Here is an 18,343-nt window from a genome sequence, read left to right as displayed (position 1 = left end):
CCCCATTTTTGTAGTATTGGAAATATCATTGTTCTCAATGGATAAGCAAATTCTCACTGAATAAAAAAATAAATGTGGTCTGATATACTTTAATTTGTAAAGTTGTTAACCTACTCCATAACAAAAATATCATTGTGGTAGAACAACCAAACACGAAGAAAATCAGCATAAGATTTAAAATTGGAAAAATAAATCATATTCTACTTCACCCCTCAAAAAAACACCTTTTTTAACATTTACAATGACCTTAAAATATCATGAAATTAAGAAATATTCCACAAACTCCCCATAGATTATGGTCTTTAATGCAAATATGTGGCAATAAAGTTTATCTTCTTTTTACCTTCCATAGTTATCAAACAAAAACAATGGCACAAGACCACCTTTTAGAAATAAACCCAAATAAAAATAAATCTTACAGTAGGATTCATCAAGAATAAAACCATAAATCCCATCACCATTTAAATCTGGCATAACGTTAACTTTCAATCTACTTAACTTCAAAATTAATCAGGTTTAATATTCTGTATAGAGTGGTATTTGACAATCTAATTATATACTATTGTTACGTAAATGCACACATATCACAAAGTCTATCAGTGTATTTCAAATAGTTATACAAAGTATAAGTAGGAAAGAAAATCACACATTCACCTATAGAATAATTCTTAAGAAGTGCCATTGAGTAAACCAAATTTCAAAATATCCAACAATTTTCAAGATATAAACAAATAGTTTAAATTAGAAATGCAGAGTATCATGAAAATTCTCTTGGAAGTTAAATGGAAATTACAATAGGAACCTTTTCCAAATGTAGGTCATTTCTTAATGCAATTACTTGTTTCCATTTTATAGCTGTCATACTTGTTTTTCTATAATGAAACATTGCTCTGCTCTTTTCATAACAATCAAAACAATAGAACAAAGCTAAAGAAAGAAAATGTGTCTCTCAAAGTTAAAGATACTATTTTGGGGAGAGACAATTAGAAATATTTTCCAGTATATAATGAGTTCCAGTGACCTCTAATTAATGAACAGGATAAAATTTGTAAGTTTATATAAAATTTAAAACATAATGAAATTTTTGCTTGGATTTACTGGATATAGACTCTGTAATTCATAGATATACATTTATTTCAGTAATATCTGGGGTGTCAAAAATGGGACTTACTGCTTTTGCTCATTACCTGAAAAACTAAAAAAAACTTTCAATCATGTTTTATATTTTTAAATATTTTTTAAAATATTAAATATTATTAAAATATTTTTAAATATTAAAATACTTTTAAAATTAAAAAATATTAAAAATATTTTTTAATATTTTAATTTTTGAAATACTTCATTAGAAATTCTTCCAATGAGAGAAAAAAACTTTTAATTGTAGTAAATACTATATATTTTCTTTGATATTTCTTAGGAGAAAAAACATAATGTATCTTGAAAGTATCTTTTAACAATAAATCAAGAAAAATTCTGTTGCAATTACTACTGTTCCCACAGAAACAATACCATAGGCTGGCATATAGGAACAGGATTCTACAGTACAATGCACTACTATAAAAATTCAACACAAAAAAGGATTTATTTTCTCAGTACAATTCCATGTATTGGGGAGGTACTAAAATGAAAAGAAAAAAACGTGAATTCATTCAAAACAGCATTTATATAACTTTGAAGAGGAACACAGGAGCACTGGTTGGAGTTATCATAAAACTCATCTAGCACTCATGATTAGCAAGGGAAATAAGACAGCAGATAATTTAGATGAATTCAATGGAAGTGATTAAAGAAAAATGTTATATTGTTGCTATACTATGGCTAGTTAGAAAAAATATCAAACATTTTAAAAAGTGAGAAAAGTATTTATGAGAATAAAGACAAAAAGAAGACATTCTGTGCCAAGGATGACAAATTTGGGGCTGTGCGTTAATGCGCATCAGTACCCTGGCAGACGTGACTAATTGATCACTGGACTCTTTCTTCATGGCTGATTCTGGAATCCTTCTCAATACATACCACAGAGAGCTAGTACCCATCACTAAAAGTTGGCACTAATGCTGAAACCTATTTGTCAAACCTGCTCTCAGTGACACTGTTCAAGATGTTCAATTGGGAAACCTTCCCAGCAGGCAAATGGTACAGGACAACGCACAAGCTGCTAGGATATGTGATCAAGCTAGGGTTGACTTTCAAAAATTTGTGAACACATGAAAATCGTTAAAAAGCAAAATGGGGAAAGTAACATTAAAGCAGAAAATGTTATGATTTGGAGAGGAGAATAAATTTTTAAAAGCTAACTGCCATCCATAATCTAGAATGGTTTCAATTCTGATGATACAGGCATTTAAACACAGTCATCCATTTCCAAGGAAAGCAATCGCTAGAAAAGTAGCTAGAAATTGAAAGAATGGTTCCCTCAACTGCAGTGCACTACAAATTAAAGAATATTAATGGTAACTGAAAAATTAATAAAAATTTCAATAATGTGTATTTATTATGGTTTAAAACCACAGATAGTCAAATGGACTGAAAAAAATTTGAGACAAAATAATCACAGTAGAGAATTCAATTGAGAATTTGATACCCAAAGCACCTCAAAACCTCAGCAATCAAAATTACAGATTTTCTCTAAATAATAGGCAAAGCCATTTGTGGTTACTTTTAGCACAGTGTTTACTACTAATGAAATAATGATAATACAATTCTTGTCCAAAAATGAAATTCTTAGTCTTAAAAAAAAAAACCTCTTATATGATTTAATCTATATTCATAGAAAGTAAAACAGAAATACAATAATGGTTTAGTTTTAATTGTCTTAATTCCCAGAAAAATAGTATCTCTGGTGAAATATATTTTAAAATATATGCAATTATTGATCCATATTTAAAACATAGATCATAATTTTAGTTCCAGAATAAAACTGAATACTAAACAAAAATTTTTTCAAAAAATTAAGTCAAAATAGCCATTGACACTAAATAAATGTATAGTTAAGATGAAGGTAACTTTGTTTTGCTGTAATTATATGTTATACAATCTTACTAGAATGGTTAAGTCAAAGGCTACATAATGCAACACCTACAAGAAAAGTATACCTCAGTGACGAAACCAGCTTGGATAAAGTTTACAACAACTCAGTCTGACAATACACCCTGTTCTACATTAAACAGTATAATGCACTGTTTCTGGTCAATAAAAACTTCTTCCGTTCTTCACTTCATTTTGCTTACATACACTTAGCCATATTTAAAATCTAACATGAATTCTGCAACAGATCTTAAGTTGTACTGACATTAGCAGTAAAGAATACTTTCAGCTACGAGCAACTACAACCACAATCCATCAAGCATTAAGACCTGGTCACAATGTATAACCAGACAATGCTTTCTAAAATATCCTGTGAAATAAATAGTATGCCAAAATCTTTTACCCTTGGTCAAATTGGCTGTCATGAATTGCTATTTTACTATTGTGCTCTCCATGACTACATACATATTTTCTTTGGAAAATGAGAAAAGGTAACACATGAGATAACCTTGTTTCATTATAAGGCTACAGTTTCTTATATTACTAAATTGTAGCACATCCTGTGTCACTGTTACTCATGATGATAAAACAAATTCTAATTAGTTGCAAGTCAATGTCTCATTAGGTACTTACCTCAAGTAAGAGGGAAAACAAGTGTTTCTGTAAACTATATAAACAGCTAGCAAAGAATGCTTTCACACAAAATATAAAACCAACAAGAAAATGTATGTTTTGTGAAAGCAATTTACTGTTGTACTGTAGCAAATATATCAGTTTTATAGCATTATATTAATTAAACTAGAAAATGATTTAAAAATGTTCTCCTTACCTGTGTATACAGTTTTTACTCTCGAGATACAACATACCAGCAGCAGCATCTAATGAAAATTTCACTAACTGTTTGAGTTTTAGTTCATCCTTCTTCTTTCTCAGAAAGGAGAGGAAATCACCTCCTAGAGGAATTGACAGATGAACAGTAAGATAAAATCATGATGAAAGTCACATTTATTGACTATTAGGGATATCTGACAGAACAAAAAGCATAATACATTTGGCTGTGCTTTTTGTCCAACCTGCTTGAGGTGAGGATAAAAGAAAACATGAAAAGAATATATCTTATTAGAAAGCAGACACTACAAACTTTTCTAGATACAGTTTAAGTACTTTAAGTGCTGCACACTGTATTATTACCCAAAGCATAATAATATTCAAAGTCATACTTTTCTGTTGTCACTATTTTTTCACCAATTTGCTTCACTAAAATTTTCTAAGGAATTTGATTTTTGCTACAATCAAATAAAAAGCTATAACTATTATGAGTTAAACAAAAAAGTAAATGATATTGGATTAGTTACTAGATTCAGTGATTGCTTGAAACACTAACTGTTAACAACATCATCACTGATTGTAGTGTCAGAGAGAAAAATAAAAAGCTATGATGTTGAAGAGATTTAGTTGCTGACTCAGATTGCACTTTTGTGTATTAAATGAATCCCAGTGATGTCTTAGAAAATTTCTTTATACATCATGGTCCAAGAAATATGTAACATGAGCCACAAAGTAATTTTAAATTTACTGGCAGCCATTATTTTGAAGAGTTTTTTAATAAAAGGTAAAAAGGTAAAATTGATTTTAATAATACATTATCCTGAACCCAAACTATCTAAAATATATCAACATGTATCAATAAAAAAGTTATAGTTGATATATTTTATATTTTCAATCATATTCAGTCTTTAAAATACAATATTTATTTTACATTTATGATACATCTCAATTTAGATGCAAATTTTCATCTGAAATATTTGATCTGTATTTGGATTTTTAAAAATTTACAGTTGAAAAAGTAGATTCACATACCCACGTTGTTCCAAACAAGCTTAAAATTTTCTAATAACTGAATTGAGTACCAAGTTTTAAATTTAAATTTAAATTAAATGAAATTTAAAATTCAGTTTCTTAGAAGCACTAGTCACATGTGAAAAGTTCAAGAGCCCCCTGTGGCCAGTGACTAACCATATTGAATAGTGCCGCCTTAAACTTTGCATTCACTCTTAATGCAGCATTAAAAGCTATGGCTTGATTATTTTCTTTTTACAAGTTAGTTATAGTTTGTTGTACTATAAAAAAAGTTAAAGTATACTAGAATACATGTTCTCTAAAAACAATCAATCCCATTTTCTCTATTAGGCTCCCAGTGATTAAGCCACAATTTTGCAAGAGGGATTAGCATTTTAACTGACATTTCCTGAACTTTCTTTTGCCCTCTTCATCAGGGATCTAGGCTTCCTTGAATTGAAAAGCTCTAGAGGTGAAGACTTAATATCTTTTTCTTTAATGAGAGTACCTAGAAAATAAACACCTGTCTAACTCTCCTTAAAATATTCTCTTTTTCTAACCTCTTATTCACAAATCAAAGTGTTATACAAATTTAGGAGGGCCATTTACAAAATCAAATAAGTTATATACCTTAAAAATAAACTTCATGGTGTCAGATAATTTTTTTCTTCTTGTATATTAGATTACCAGGATGATTACTGAAATACCTTCTATAAAAGCTTAACTTAAAAACCTGAACAAGACACATAATTTCAACAGTAAACAGCAAAATTACCCACTAATTTCTCAAATTTAACAGGTATCAAAATGCCTATAAAATGGACTTGAAATCAATATTTAGTTCAAGATATTACTTGGACCAATATTCACATATTAATTCTTTTGCTACATATATGTTGACCTATTTTTAGAAAATTTATACCTTTCTGGTATTGAAACCACACAGCATTCTGTTTAAAGGAGTAACTTTCAAATGAAAAGATCTTTTCTGCAATTTGATTTAAAAGCAGCATGTGACATAACCCTAGTGTTCTTCTGTGGACTCCTGATATTATTTCTTTCCAGAATTAGCTCATATTTAGCACTTTTTCATCTGACTCCTGCCCATTTTAAATTTACTTATTCATATAATCCTCTAGATTAATATTTGTTAATCAAACTGTTATTTAATAACAAATTATTAAATATTATTGTTTAATACTAATATATAATGTATTAATAAATAAAGAAAATACAACACTTAAATAGCATTAAAAATTGGATGGGAAGTGATGTCAAGTTAATAAAGGCAAGTATCAGGGAGGCAAAGCTAGATATAGCTATTTCCAAATACTGTGACACAGCCCAAGATAAAGAAGAGATTTATGATTGTCTTGTAGTTAATCCAACAATATTTCTGCCTGAGAACAATTTTTTGCTTAAAATCATTAAATCTGTTATTTCCTGATGAGACACTAATTCTAGGGAAGTAAATTTTAAATTTATTTCCAATTTTAAGTTATTCAACACATAGACATAGTGACCTGAAGTAAAGGAGCAGAGCTGCACCATTCCACAAGCCTAGTTAGCTTCTTGCAGAAAACCAGAGGAAGCAAGGCTTTCAATAAAAATTAAATAATTTTTATTTGTTTGATTACTGAAAGCCTGAGGCTTGTGCAAATGTAAGCATTAACAACTCTGAAACAAATAAAAACCCTTAGAATATGGGACTACACTTAGGATAGCCAGAAAACAATCCAGTCTGGGCCAGAAACATTCCCTTAGGCACAATACTTGATTATTACTATTCAGTAAAGAACTGAAGACTGATATCAGATGACAGTCTTCAGTGTTCACTGTGAGGTTACCTTAGAGGGCAGGGTCTATCCCTTTCAGCCTGTTTTATTGTCATTTTCATTAAGTTCTAAGTTAAAAACCTCTCAGAATTTGTGATATATATAATATCCATATGGCACATAGGTATACACGTGTATTATGTATATGTGTGGATGCATATGGCATGCAGTACCTTACTTGACAACTGCAGTAAGGATCGTGGTGCTCAAAGTGTGCAAAACAAGATTAAGTATCTCCTCTTTTGTAATTCTGGCTTACAAGGCTTATTTCTGTATGGGTATGTTACACATTAAACCAAGATAGGGTGGATTATTTCCTAGAATTCTACAAGAATGATGATTTTTTTTTTTTTTTTTTTGAGACAGAGTCTCACTCTGTTCCCGGGCTAGAGTGCCTTGGCATCAGCCTAGCTCAGAACAACCTCAAACTCCTGGGCTCAAGTGATCCTATTGCCTCAGCCTCCCGAGTAGCGCCACCATGCCCAGCTAATTTTTTTATATATATTTTTAGTTGTCCATATAATTTCTTCCTATTTTTAGTAGAGACGGGGTCTCGCTCTTGCTCAGGCTGGTCTCGAACTCCTGAGCTCAAATGATCCGCCCGACTCGGCCTCCCAGAGTGCTAGGATTACAGACGTGAGCCACCACACTCGGCCAGAATGATGAATTTTTAAAACAATATTTAAAATGTTTTTAATAGCCAACTTTTGATTTACTAGGGAAGTAGCCTGACATGGTAAACAAAGTATGGACACTGAAATCAGACTGACCTAGGTATGATTAACCATGTGGCCTCAGATAATTTGTTTAATCTTTCTAAATTGACATAAAACATGGATTTATTACCATTTATTTCTCAAGATGTTTTTGCAGACTAAAATGTATCTAAAGCATTAAGCATGTGCCTAGCACATAGTATACATAATGAATACTACTACTATTACTGTTGTTGTAGAAGTTTCTTTGTATAAAACATGAGGAAGAGTTATAATAGAGACTGGTGGTTTGCTGTACAACATCTATCTTCCCTCATTCACCTCAATTTCCTTTAGGGGACCTTCCCCTCTTCCATTCTGGAAGGTATTAACCTCACCCTAAACAATATGGGTGGTCTTAGATTGGCTTAACCCAATCAATGAAGTCCATTCCCCAAGTAATTAATTCAGGCCACTGAGATGCAAGGAGATGGTTGAAGGGTAAAACTTTACTTTTTGAGAGAAGTACCAAGAAAGAAGTACAACCAAAAGTAAAGAAGACAGTGCATAGTACCACAAGGACTGGCAGCCTAAGATACCTTTATGGAAAGCAAAAAACAGTGAAGGGGAGAGATTAACCTTTGGTGACATGTCACCACTGGATCACATACTGTTTGAAGCATGACTTTCCTCTAGTTTTTTTAATTAAGTCAACTAATAAAATCTCTAGACTTTTTTATACATCTTCCATACTAGCAACTCAAAGATATCTAATTGATAAAATGATATCTATATCAGAAGGTTATTTTAAGGATTAAAAAATATATACCAAATGTCTAGAAAAAGTAAGGAACACAATAAATAGAAGTGCTCACTATTATTTGCAGCCCAGTTTTAATTGGAGCATAGATAGCTATTTTCAATAGCTCTTTCTCAAAGACTTCCATTACTCCATGCTAGGGAAATTTGATTTTACCTGTTTTTTCAGTATTAATGGAACTCTAAGGAACTAATCATACTAAACATAAACTCAGAGATTATATAAATAACAATATTAATTTATCAATTTGTAACTGGAGAAAAGGGATCATCAGGGCAGTACCACTAATGACTTCTTGTCATTGAATCATAGATTGATTTCAGTTTATCCCCAAATAACTTCAAAGTTTATTAAATTAAGAGATACAAATCTCCAGTGATGTATAAAATGTATATATAATTCATTACCTTTGTTTTTAGGATATCAATTTGTTTCCTGAGACATTTCTTTGGTTTAGTTGTGTTCAATTATGTATTTAAAAATAAGGTAGCAATCAAAGAAAATATTAAATATGTTGGTTGCTCCATTTATGTCACTGTTAAGAATTGTTTTGTTTTTTTTTTAAGTTTTGTTCTTTAACCAGCGGTGATGAGAATTATGGCTGTTACCCAGTCCATCAGAAATGAGGAGTGGTGGGATCTATATGAGGGGCACAAACATTGAATGCTACTCAAACTGTACTCCATGAAACATAAAACAAGTTTTATACAACAGGATATATGCCCAAACAAATTCCTGAAGAGGAAAGGGCAAACGTAAACACTAAAGCAATGGATACTGGATGCTACATGTAGGGTATTGTTTACTAGAGATGGAATGCACAGAGATTTGCCAGGAGAGGGCTCTATTGATGAGTGAGGTGATAACAGCTTATACCAAGAACTATCCATAGAAATAGACTCAAACGTTAGATCTGAAAAGGCTCAGTATTAAGCTAGAAATGGGTCAGTTTTGGGGGAAAGAGGAGGAAGATTAAACATTGAAAAATTGAAAATGACTCCACAAATATACTGGCTTTCCTGATTCCATTTCCTTCTTTCTAAAGAAGCACTTACAGAACAGCTTGCTACCTAAGAAACAGAAATTCGACTAGACCAAATGCAGGGCTGAATGTATGAGTTTCCCAATTTGGGCTAATACATGGCATCAGTCTTTTCAGAGAAGGTTCCTTAATGGCCATGTTCTGCTAACACTGCAGAATAGCAGGAACCTTTTGCATTTCTCCTTACCAAATGATCTTTGAGAACATAACCTGATAATAGTTACGATAACAGTTCCCTGAAATGAAAGAGTACATTTCACAGTATTTTTAACGTGCCTGTTCAAGGCCCAACAGCTATAATCTTGCCAGACACGATGTAAACTGCCATGAAGGATGCCATAGTCAACTTTTGTAAACTCTCGGAATGTTAGCACTAGAAGGAATTTTAGAGACTACGAAGGAACTGAATTTATGTGATTCATTTTCTTAATGTGGTGATTTTAGTGATATTATTGAAATTCTAAGGTAGGTGTCTGCAAACTATGGCTTGGGGCCAAACCAACAGTCACACTCATTCCTTTACATATTGTCTATTGCTACTTTCATGCTACAATGGCAGAGTTGTGATAGGGACTGGCCCTTTACAAAAAAAGTTTACCAACCACTGTTCTAAGGCCCAGGATGACTATATCTCTTATACAAAATGGGATCAGAAGTATTTTGGATTTTTGGCTTTTTCAGATTTTGGAATATGTGCATCATACTTGCTGGTTGAGTATCCCCAATCTGAAAACCCAAAGTCCAAAATACTCCAATGAGCATTTCCTTTGAGCATTGGTGCTGGTCCTCAGAACGTTTTAGAATTTGAAGCATTTTGAATTTCAGATTTTTGGATTTGGGATGCTCAACCTATTTTGCTCAGTATTCCATACAGATGTAGTTTCTGTCATTCAAATGATCGCTATGATTGCTTTGTCCAATTTCAACCAACATTTTACTTTTCACTCTGTGTTTATTGCACCAGGGCTCAATAGTGCTGCTACATTTTAATTCTCAAAAAGGAAACCAGAAAGGTGGATTCATGAATTTATTTTATGTGCTGAGGCTGATACACATATCTACATTAAATACACACATACATTGAACCCACAAATCGTTTGTCACTTTCCCTGTCCACAACCCACTGTTTGCCACCAAGGCAAAGAAGTTTGTCTGTGTCTCTCCCTACTTTGATGCCAGGTTACTCACTTTTGTATTTCTGGCTTATTATCCAAGCAATGGGGAGGGGCTATACATACAGATGAAGCTTTGCTCACTTACCTCCTAAGTTTCATGGGAGACAATTTTTCCATGGATGGGGCGGAGAGGAGGACCCTAAGCCCTGTCCCTAACAGGCCAAGGATGAGCACCGGTCTGCAGCCTGGGGGTTGGGGACCCTAGCCTTAGGGGAAATAATCTTTAATATACATCTTGTGGTGTTCTTTCCCAAAATTACTCTTCAGAACTATTGCAATAAAATTTTCCTTTGATGTATTCAGTGTTTTGGATATGACGTATTTTGAACATATCCCTAAACTACATCATTTTATTTTGTTGACATTAACAGCAGTCCCCAACCTTTTTGATACCAGGGCCAGGGACTGGTTTCATGGAAGACAATTTTTCTACTGGGGGTGAGGGGGAGGCAGAGCTCAGGCAGTGATACGAGCAATGGGAGTGGCTATAAATACACATGAAGCTTTGCTCACTGGCCCACTGCTCACCTTCTGCTGTGCGTTCCCTCTTCCTAAGTTTCATGGAAGACAATTTCTCCACCGATGTGGATTGGCAGAATCAACATTATTAAACTGAAATGATTATGTAATTTTTTTCTTTTGTCATCTTAATGTGGCATATTACATTTATTGATTTTTCATATGTTGAACCACCCTTGTGTCCTAGAGATAATTCCCACGTGGTCATGATGTGCAACATTTTAAATGTGCAGTTGAGTTCAGTTTGCTGATATTTTGTTGAGGATTTTTACATGAATGTTCATTAGGGGTACTGGCCTGTAGTTCTCTTTCCTTGTAGAATCTTTTTGTCTGGCTTTGGTGTCAAAATAATGTTGGCTTCCATTTTAATTTATGTGGAAAGAGTATTTAATAAAGTTCAACACCCTTTCATGCTTAAAAAAACACTTAAACTAGGAATACAAGTCAATTACATCAAAACAATAAGGAGCATATATGAAAAACTCTCAACTAACAACATCCTCAGTGGTGAGAAACTGAAAGCTTTTCCTCTAAGACCAGGAACAAGGCAAGGATGCTAGCTCTTGCCACTTCTACTCAACGCAGTACTGGACATCCTAGCCAGTCCTAGCAGAGCAATTAGGCAAGAAAAAGAAAAGACATCCAAATTATAAGGAAGAAGTATATTTAACTCTTGTTGCAGATGACATGATTTCATATATACACCTACAGATATAACCCTAAAAATGCAACAAAATAACTGTTAGAACTAATAAATGAATTCAAGTAAAGTTGTAGGATACAAAGTCAACTCTCAAAAGTTATTGTTTCTATACACTAAAAACCCGAAAAGAAGAAAATAGACCCATTTATAATAGTATCTGCTATGTTCTGAATGTGTCCCCAAAATTCATATGTTGAAACTTATTTGCCAATGTTATAGTATTAAGAGGTGGTGCCTTTAGGAGGTGGTTATGTCATGAGGTAGAGCCCTCATGGACGGGATTAGAGCCCTTATAAAAGGACTTCAGGCAGTCGGGTCATTCTCTTCTGGACTATTGCCACGTGAGGACACAGCCTTCCTCCCATTTTTTTTACCTTGCATCCCTTACACCCACAGTCCCCAACTCCCTGTTAAGGACTAGGCCACAGGGCCCTCCACCCCAGCCAGACATTATTTGATCCCTCAAGGTTGCTCACCATAGACATATCCCTGAGAAATGGCTTGGATAAAAATCAGTCAGGGCCTTGCATTCTTGGCAAACCCATTAAGATATATAGAAATATAAGACATCCATGGAGAAGTATCTCTCAACATATTTCAACAGAAAGTTTACTAGATTGTTTTATGCCATAAAAAAGATTAGAGGAATGCCATAAACATAATGCAACAAGATTTCGGCCAAGCCATTTGACTCATCATTATAATCCTCTGGTTAAACGGGACAAGAGAGCTAGACAGAATTACAGTTAAGTGGATTTGCATGCTTAACAATGACAGCCATGAAATACTGACATAAGGTTTGATGAAGATCTATTATAATGTTTTCAGCAATACGACTTGGGACTGCATGCTTGATCTCCTTTGTAACATTTTCATAAAGAATTTCGATGAAGACATACAAGGCATATTACATTTACAATAAAAAATATAAGTGAATTTACTTTGACATCCAGGAAAATAAAAAGATTTGAACTGATACCAAAGCTGCTTTCAAATATGTGAAGAGCTTTTTTTTTTTTAATGAAATAAGAACTCAATGATTTTCTGTATAACTTCAGATTTCAAGTAAGGTTATGGTTTCTAAGCATACTAGGGTACTACATCTAAACTATTTCTTCAAGGACAGCAGGAGAAATATTCAAATATAGGTTCACAACTATCTTTCTAGCTTTAAATATTTTTTCCAGGAGAATTTAAACCGCACCTACTCACCCACTTTTTTTTTTTTTTTGGCTCAGAACACAAATCTATGTTGCTTAGCATTTAGAATAAAAAAGTACAAAGGGAAGCATTCTCCCCATTTCACTGGCTTCCCACATGTGCCCAGCTTATAAAGAGAAATGACTGCTGCTCCCCTGGGTTTTAGGGAAGAAAAAGAAAAAGTACAAAGGGAGTACTTTTGATGAGTCTTATAGACTTCCACAATGAAGAACAGGCAATGATAAAAAGATGATTTCTCATATTAGATAAAAGATTTTAGAAGTACTAAAATTTCCTAGGATGGATGACATTTCAAGCTGATTAAATCCTTAACTTGATCTATCATAGGAAAACATATAAGACAGTAGACATTCTAATAAAGTAAACAGATTTACTATAATAATTTACTATAATTTTGGCAGTATCTTATTAGAAGTAGTACTTAGCTCACAAACACTTGGAGTTTTAATTAAAATCAGGAAAAAAATTTCCCTTCTCTAAGAAGTAAAACCCTCAGTAGAAGACTTTAATATAAAAGTGTTATCCATGTGTTTAATAGCTTACATGTGCTGTCACAGGCATTATCTCACTGAATCCTCTTAATAATACTGTAAGTACTAATTGACCTTCCCAAGAAAGTACAAGTAAGGGCCAGGGCTGGGTCTTGAATATGTGTATTTTATCTAGAAAGCAGAATTCTCTTGGCTATAGCAGTTTTCCAGGTATAGATCAGTGACTGTGTCCTGAAAGGACATGCATGTGACATATGTCAGGTGAGGCACATATAACAGTGAGGAACACATCTTCCAGGAAAGAGTGCCGTGAAGGCTTCCTGGTAGGCCGTGGAGTATGCAGCCTCTTCACACAGTACGCTCTTCAGCCAGCCATCTCACAAAATACCATGTGTGAAACATTGGGCAGGAGTAGGAAGTGCTATCTAGACGTGAATATGGCAAAGAATAATGCTCAAAGGACTTTAGAGTAGAAAGATTAAAAATGTAGATGCTTATTTCAGGCAAATTGCTGAAGGCCTTCTAATTTAAGATTAAAGTATATTCTCCGTCCTCTAATTGTTCTCAAACCAACAAGGAAGAAATGAATTACATAAATAAACTATTATAACAACAGATAGAATGAAATAATAGCTAAACAGACACATAAGGAATATGTTTTAATCGTTTTGACACATAGAAGAGGAGAAAGATTTAGAGAGCAGGTAATATGGAGCAGGATTCAATGGGAGGAAACAAAGGAGGAGTACATTTATTTTAAAGATCCATTAAGAAATATTTATTTTAAAAGTAATAGATAGCAGCCAAAGCAAAGAAAGAGCTATTGAGAAGTAAGCATCCATAGAACCAAGTTCCAAGACTCAAATTTTGGTTTGTGTTTGTTTATATTTTCATGTTGCTGAAATTTCTGTGCTAAATTGGCACTACTCTTGATGAATATTGAAGTTTTCTCTTAAGTAACTGTTTAAGAAGAAAAGCTAAATCAGATTCAATCTAATACTGAGAATATCTTCTTCTTTAAACTTAATTCAGGATGTGAAGAAAATGTTAATGCTTCATTTGGATTTTTTCTATTAGATTATAGGCCTGTGCTAGAAACTATGGTCCACTAGAAGCAGAAAAATGTTTAGCTATAAACAGATAATCATTTAGATAATCATGAAAGAAGTTCCCAATTATACTTAATGTTCTCAATTCTAAGTGGTAAGAAAAGATACATTAATTTGTCTCAAATGTTTTTCTTAGGATAAGTACTTTCAGGAAAGAGCCAAGAATAATGCACACAATAAAATTCTAGTTATTTAAAGAAAAAAAAACATGCTCTATATGCTTTTAAGAATAACATTAACAGGGTTTTACTATAACAACCTGGAGATGGCCTTCTTCAACTTTGTCAGTAATTAGCTGTAGAAGCTTGGACAAGCTGTTCAATTTCTCTGGATTTCATTTATTACATAAAGAGACAGGGCTAGAATGACATCTAAGGTCCATTCCAGACCCAGAAACTCAGTCCAACAGAAAGCGGGAATGTGAGAATTAGTCACCACTTTTGGGTTCCCAGTTTTTTCTTCTTTTTTTTAAATTTCAGAATATTCCCAGGGTACAAATGCTTTGGTTACATGGATTGCTTTTGTACTGCTCGAGTCAGAGTTATAAGTGTGCCCATCACCCAGATAGTATACACTGTACCTGTTAGGTATGATTTCACCCCTCCCCTCCTACCTCCTCCTCCCTCCTGCATGTTTTCTGTTGAGTTTTACTTCTACCTATGCACATGAGTGCTGATTAGTTAGTTCCAATTTAATAGTGAATACATGGTGGTTGTTTTTCCATTCCTGTGATACTTCATTTAGGAGGATGGCCTCCAGTTCCATCCAGATTATTGCAAAAAGTACTAATGCATTTTTTATGGCTGAGTAGTAGTCCATAGTATACATATACCACATTTTATGAACCCACTCATAAATTGATGGGCATTTGGGTTGATTCCACATCTTTGCAATTGTGAATTGTGCTACAATAAACATTCAAGTATAAGTGTCTTTTTGATAAAATGACTTTTTTTCCTTTGGGTAAATACTCAGTAGGGGGATTCCTGGATCAAATGGTAGGTCCACTTTTAGTTCTTTGAGGAATCTTCATACTATTTTCCATAGAGGTTGCACTAGTTTGCAGTCCTACCAACAGTGTGCAAGTGTTTATTTATCTCCGCAGCCATGCCAACATCTATTGTTTCGGGACTTTTTGATAAAAGTTATTCTCACTGAGGTTATGTGATATTTAATTGTGGTTTTGATTTGCATTTCTCTGATGATTAGTGATGTTGAGCATTTTTTCATATGTTTATTGGCTATTAATCTATCTTCTTTTGAAAAGATTATATTCATGTCTTTTGTCTACTTTTTAATGGGGTTGTTTAATTTTTTCCTTGCTTATTTGCTTGAGTTCTTTGTAGATTATGGTTATTAGCCCTTTATAGGATGTATAGCATGTGAATGTTTTCTCCCATTCTGTAGGTTGTCTATTTGCTCTGTTGATAGTTTCCTTGGCTGTGCAGAAGCTTTTTTTATTTAAAAATCTTCCAACAAAAAAAAGTCCCAGACCAGGTACTTTCACAGCTGAATTTTATCAGATCTACAAAGAAGAACTGGTACCCATACAGCAGATATTATTCCATAATATCGAGAAGGCAGCAATCCTCCCCCCAAGTCATCCTATGAAGCCAGTTTAACCTTGATATCAAAGCCTGGAAAGGACACAACAAAAAAAGAAAATGATAGACCAGTATTCCTTATGAATATAGATGTAAAAATCCTCAGTAAAACTCTAGCAAACTGAATTCAGTAGTACATCAAAAAAATAATCCACCACGACCAAGCTGGCTTCATCCCAGGCATGCAAGGATGGTTCAACATACATAAATCCATAAATGTGATTTCACCACACAAACAGAAGCAAACACAACACATCATATGATCACCTCAATAGATGCAGAAAAAGCGTCTGACAAAATTCAGCACGATTTATGATAAAAACTCTAAACAAAATAGGCATGGATGGAATATACCTCAAAATTATAAAAGCCATATATGAGAAACTCACAGCCAACATCACACTGAATGGGGAAAAGCTGAAAGCATTCTCACTCAGAACTGGAACAAGACAAGGATGCCCACTGTCACCACTTCTATTCAACATAGTGCTGGAAGTCCTAGCCAGAGCAATCAAGCAAGAGAAGAAAATCAAGGGTATCCAAATGGGTAAAGAGAAGGTCAAACTATAGCTCTTTGTTGATATGATCTTTTTTCTAGAAAACCCCAAAGATTCTGCCAGGAGACTCCTGGAATTGATAAATAAATTCAGCAAAGTCTCAGGATACAAAATCAATGTATGCAAATCAATAGCATTTCTATACACCAACAACACTCAAGCTGAGAATCAAATCAAAGTCTCAATACCTTTCACAACAGCTACAAAGAAAATAAAATACCTAGGAATATATTCAACCCATGAGGTGAAAGATCTCTACAAACAGAACTATGAAGCACTGAAGAAGGGAATTGCAGCTGACGGAAACAAATACAAAACATCATACTCATGGATTGAGAGAATCAACACTGTTAAAATATCCATACTACCCAAAGTGATTTATAGATTCAATGCAATCCCCATCAAAATACCAGCATCATTTTTCAGAGATCTAGAAAAAATAATTCTACACTTCATTTGGAACCAGAAAAGAGCCCAAATAGTCAAAGAAACCTTAAGCAAAAGGAACAAATCCAAAGGCAACGCTTTATCAGACTTTAAGCTATACTACAAGGTTATAGTAACAAAACAGCGCCATACTGGCACAAAAATAGAGACATAGACCAATGGAAACAAAAAGAGAACCCAGATATGAAACCATCCACATATTGCCATCTGATCTTTGACAAAGTAGACAGCAATATACACTGGGGGGAAGAATCCCTATTTAATAAACGGTGCTAGGAAATTGGATAGCCCCATGTAGAAGATTGAAACAGTACCCTATTTCTCCCCACTCACAAAAATTCAAGATGGATCACAGACTTGAATCTAATTCATGAAACCATAGAGTTCTAGAATAAAATGTAGGAAAAAGTCTTCTAGGTATCGACCTAGGCAAAGAATTTAGGAAGATGACCTGAAGAGAAATCCTAGTTTAATATGTTCTACTTTGAAAACTTCCACAAAGTCATATTTTTAATCTATCTTCTCTATCCAACATTGTCTCTCTCTACATCAGAACCGTAGCACTTTTACCTGTGTGTATATGACCTGTGGAAAAGCCAGAGCTCTTCTGAAATTCTTCTTTTCCCAACTCTCAATCCTATCATAATAATCAACACTACCATTTCTCTGATATCTGATTAGCCTTTACTGTCACTGTTTTAGCCCAAGCTCTTATTCATGTACTTTTGGATTAGTATAAACTTTCTTTTTAGATCTCAAAGTCCAGCAGATAAATGGAAAAATCTTGCCTTACTGATTGCCAACTAATTCACTCTCATTATTCAGACTTAAAATCTTTAAACATCATCTCCTTCCTGATTTAACAAAAGATAACTTACCAATACTCTCAAATCAAACTGTCAATGCATTATTTACCCCTTCCCAAATCATATAACTTTATTTTTTAAAACAGTAAAGATTCCATTAACTCTTTATATAAATTCTTAATTAATTTATTATCTATGCGACCTGTTCACAGTCTCTCACATGGAGTGTCCCATTCCAAGTGTTACATCATAAACTTCCAGAAAGCACAGAGTAGCAAGTCACTCTGTACAACACCACGTGCAAATAAGCAATTAAAATTGTTTTCATTAAAATGATAGGTTAAATACCAGAGATATCATAAAAAGAATTTAGATTACACAGGCATTCCTTTCAAGTTATTGTAGGTCATTTCTTACTGGATGTTGATTATTTTCCTGTTATGACATGAATAC

At 33.5% G+C, this 18,343-nt stretch overlaps 1 protein-coding gene across 2 annotated transcripts in view; it reads right to left on the bottom strand.

The window, feature by feature from the left end:
* The window catches only part of FER (FER tyrosine kinase), a 369,146-nt gene that overhangs the window by 81,426 nt on the left and 269,377 nt on the right, over window positions 1–18,343 (bottom strand). For both annotated transcript variants that reach the window (XM_045565690.1, XM_045565691.1), the window contains one exon: window positions 3,857–3,980. In XM_045565690.1, the coding sequence (XP_045421646.1) occupies window positions 3,857–3,980 (124 nt within the window). The remainder of the gene's footprint in view (window positions 1–3,856; window positions 3,981–18,343) is intronic.

The sequence above is a fragment of the Lemur catta genome, chromosome 12 (assembly GCF_020740605.2).
Source record: "Lemur catta isolate mLemCat1 chromosome 12, mLemCat1.pri, whole genome shotgun sequence".
NCBI lineage: Eukaryota > Metazoa > Chordata > Mammalia > Primates > Lemuridae > Lemur > Lemur catta.
Note: the sequence above shows the minus strand (reverse complement) of the source record. Positions and strands in the feature narration are given on the sequence as shown.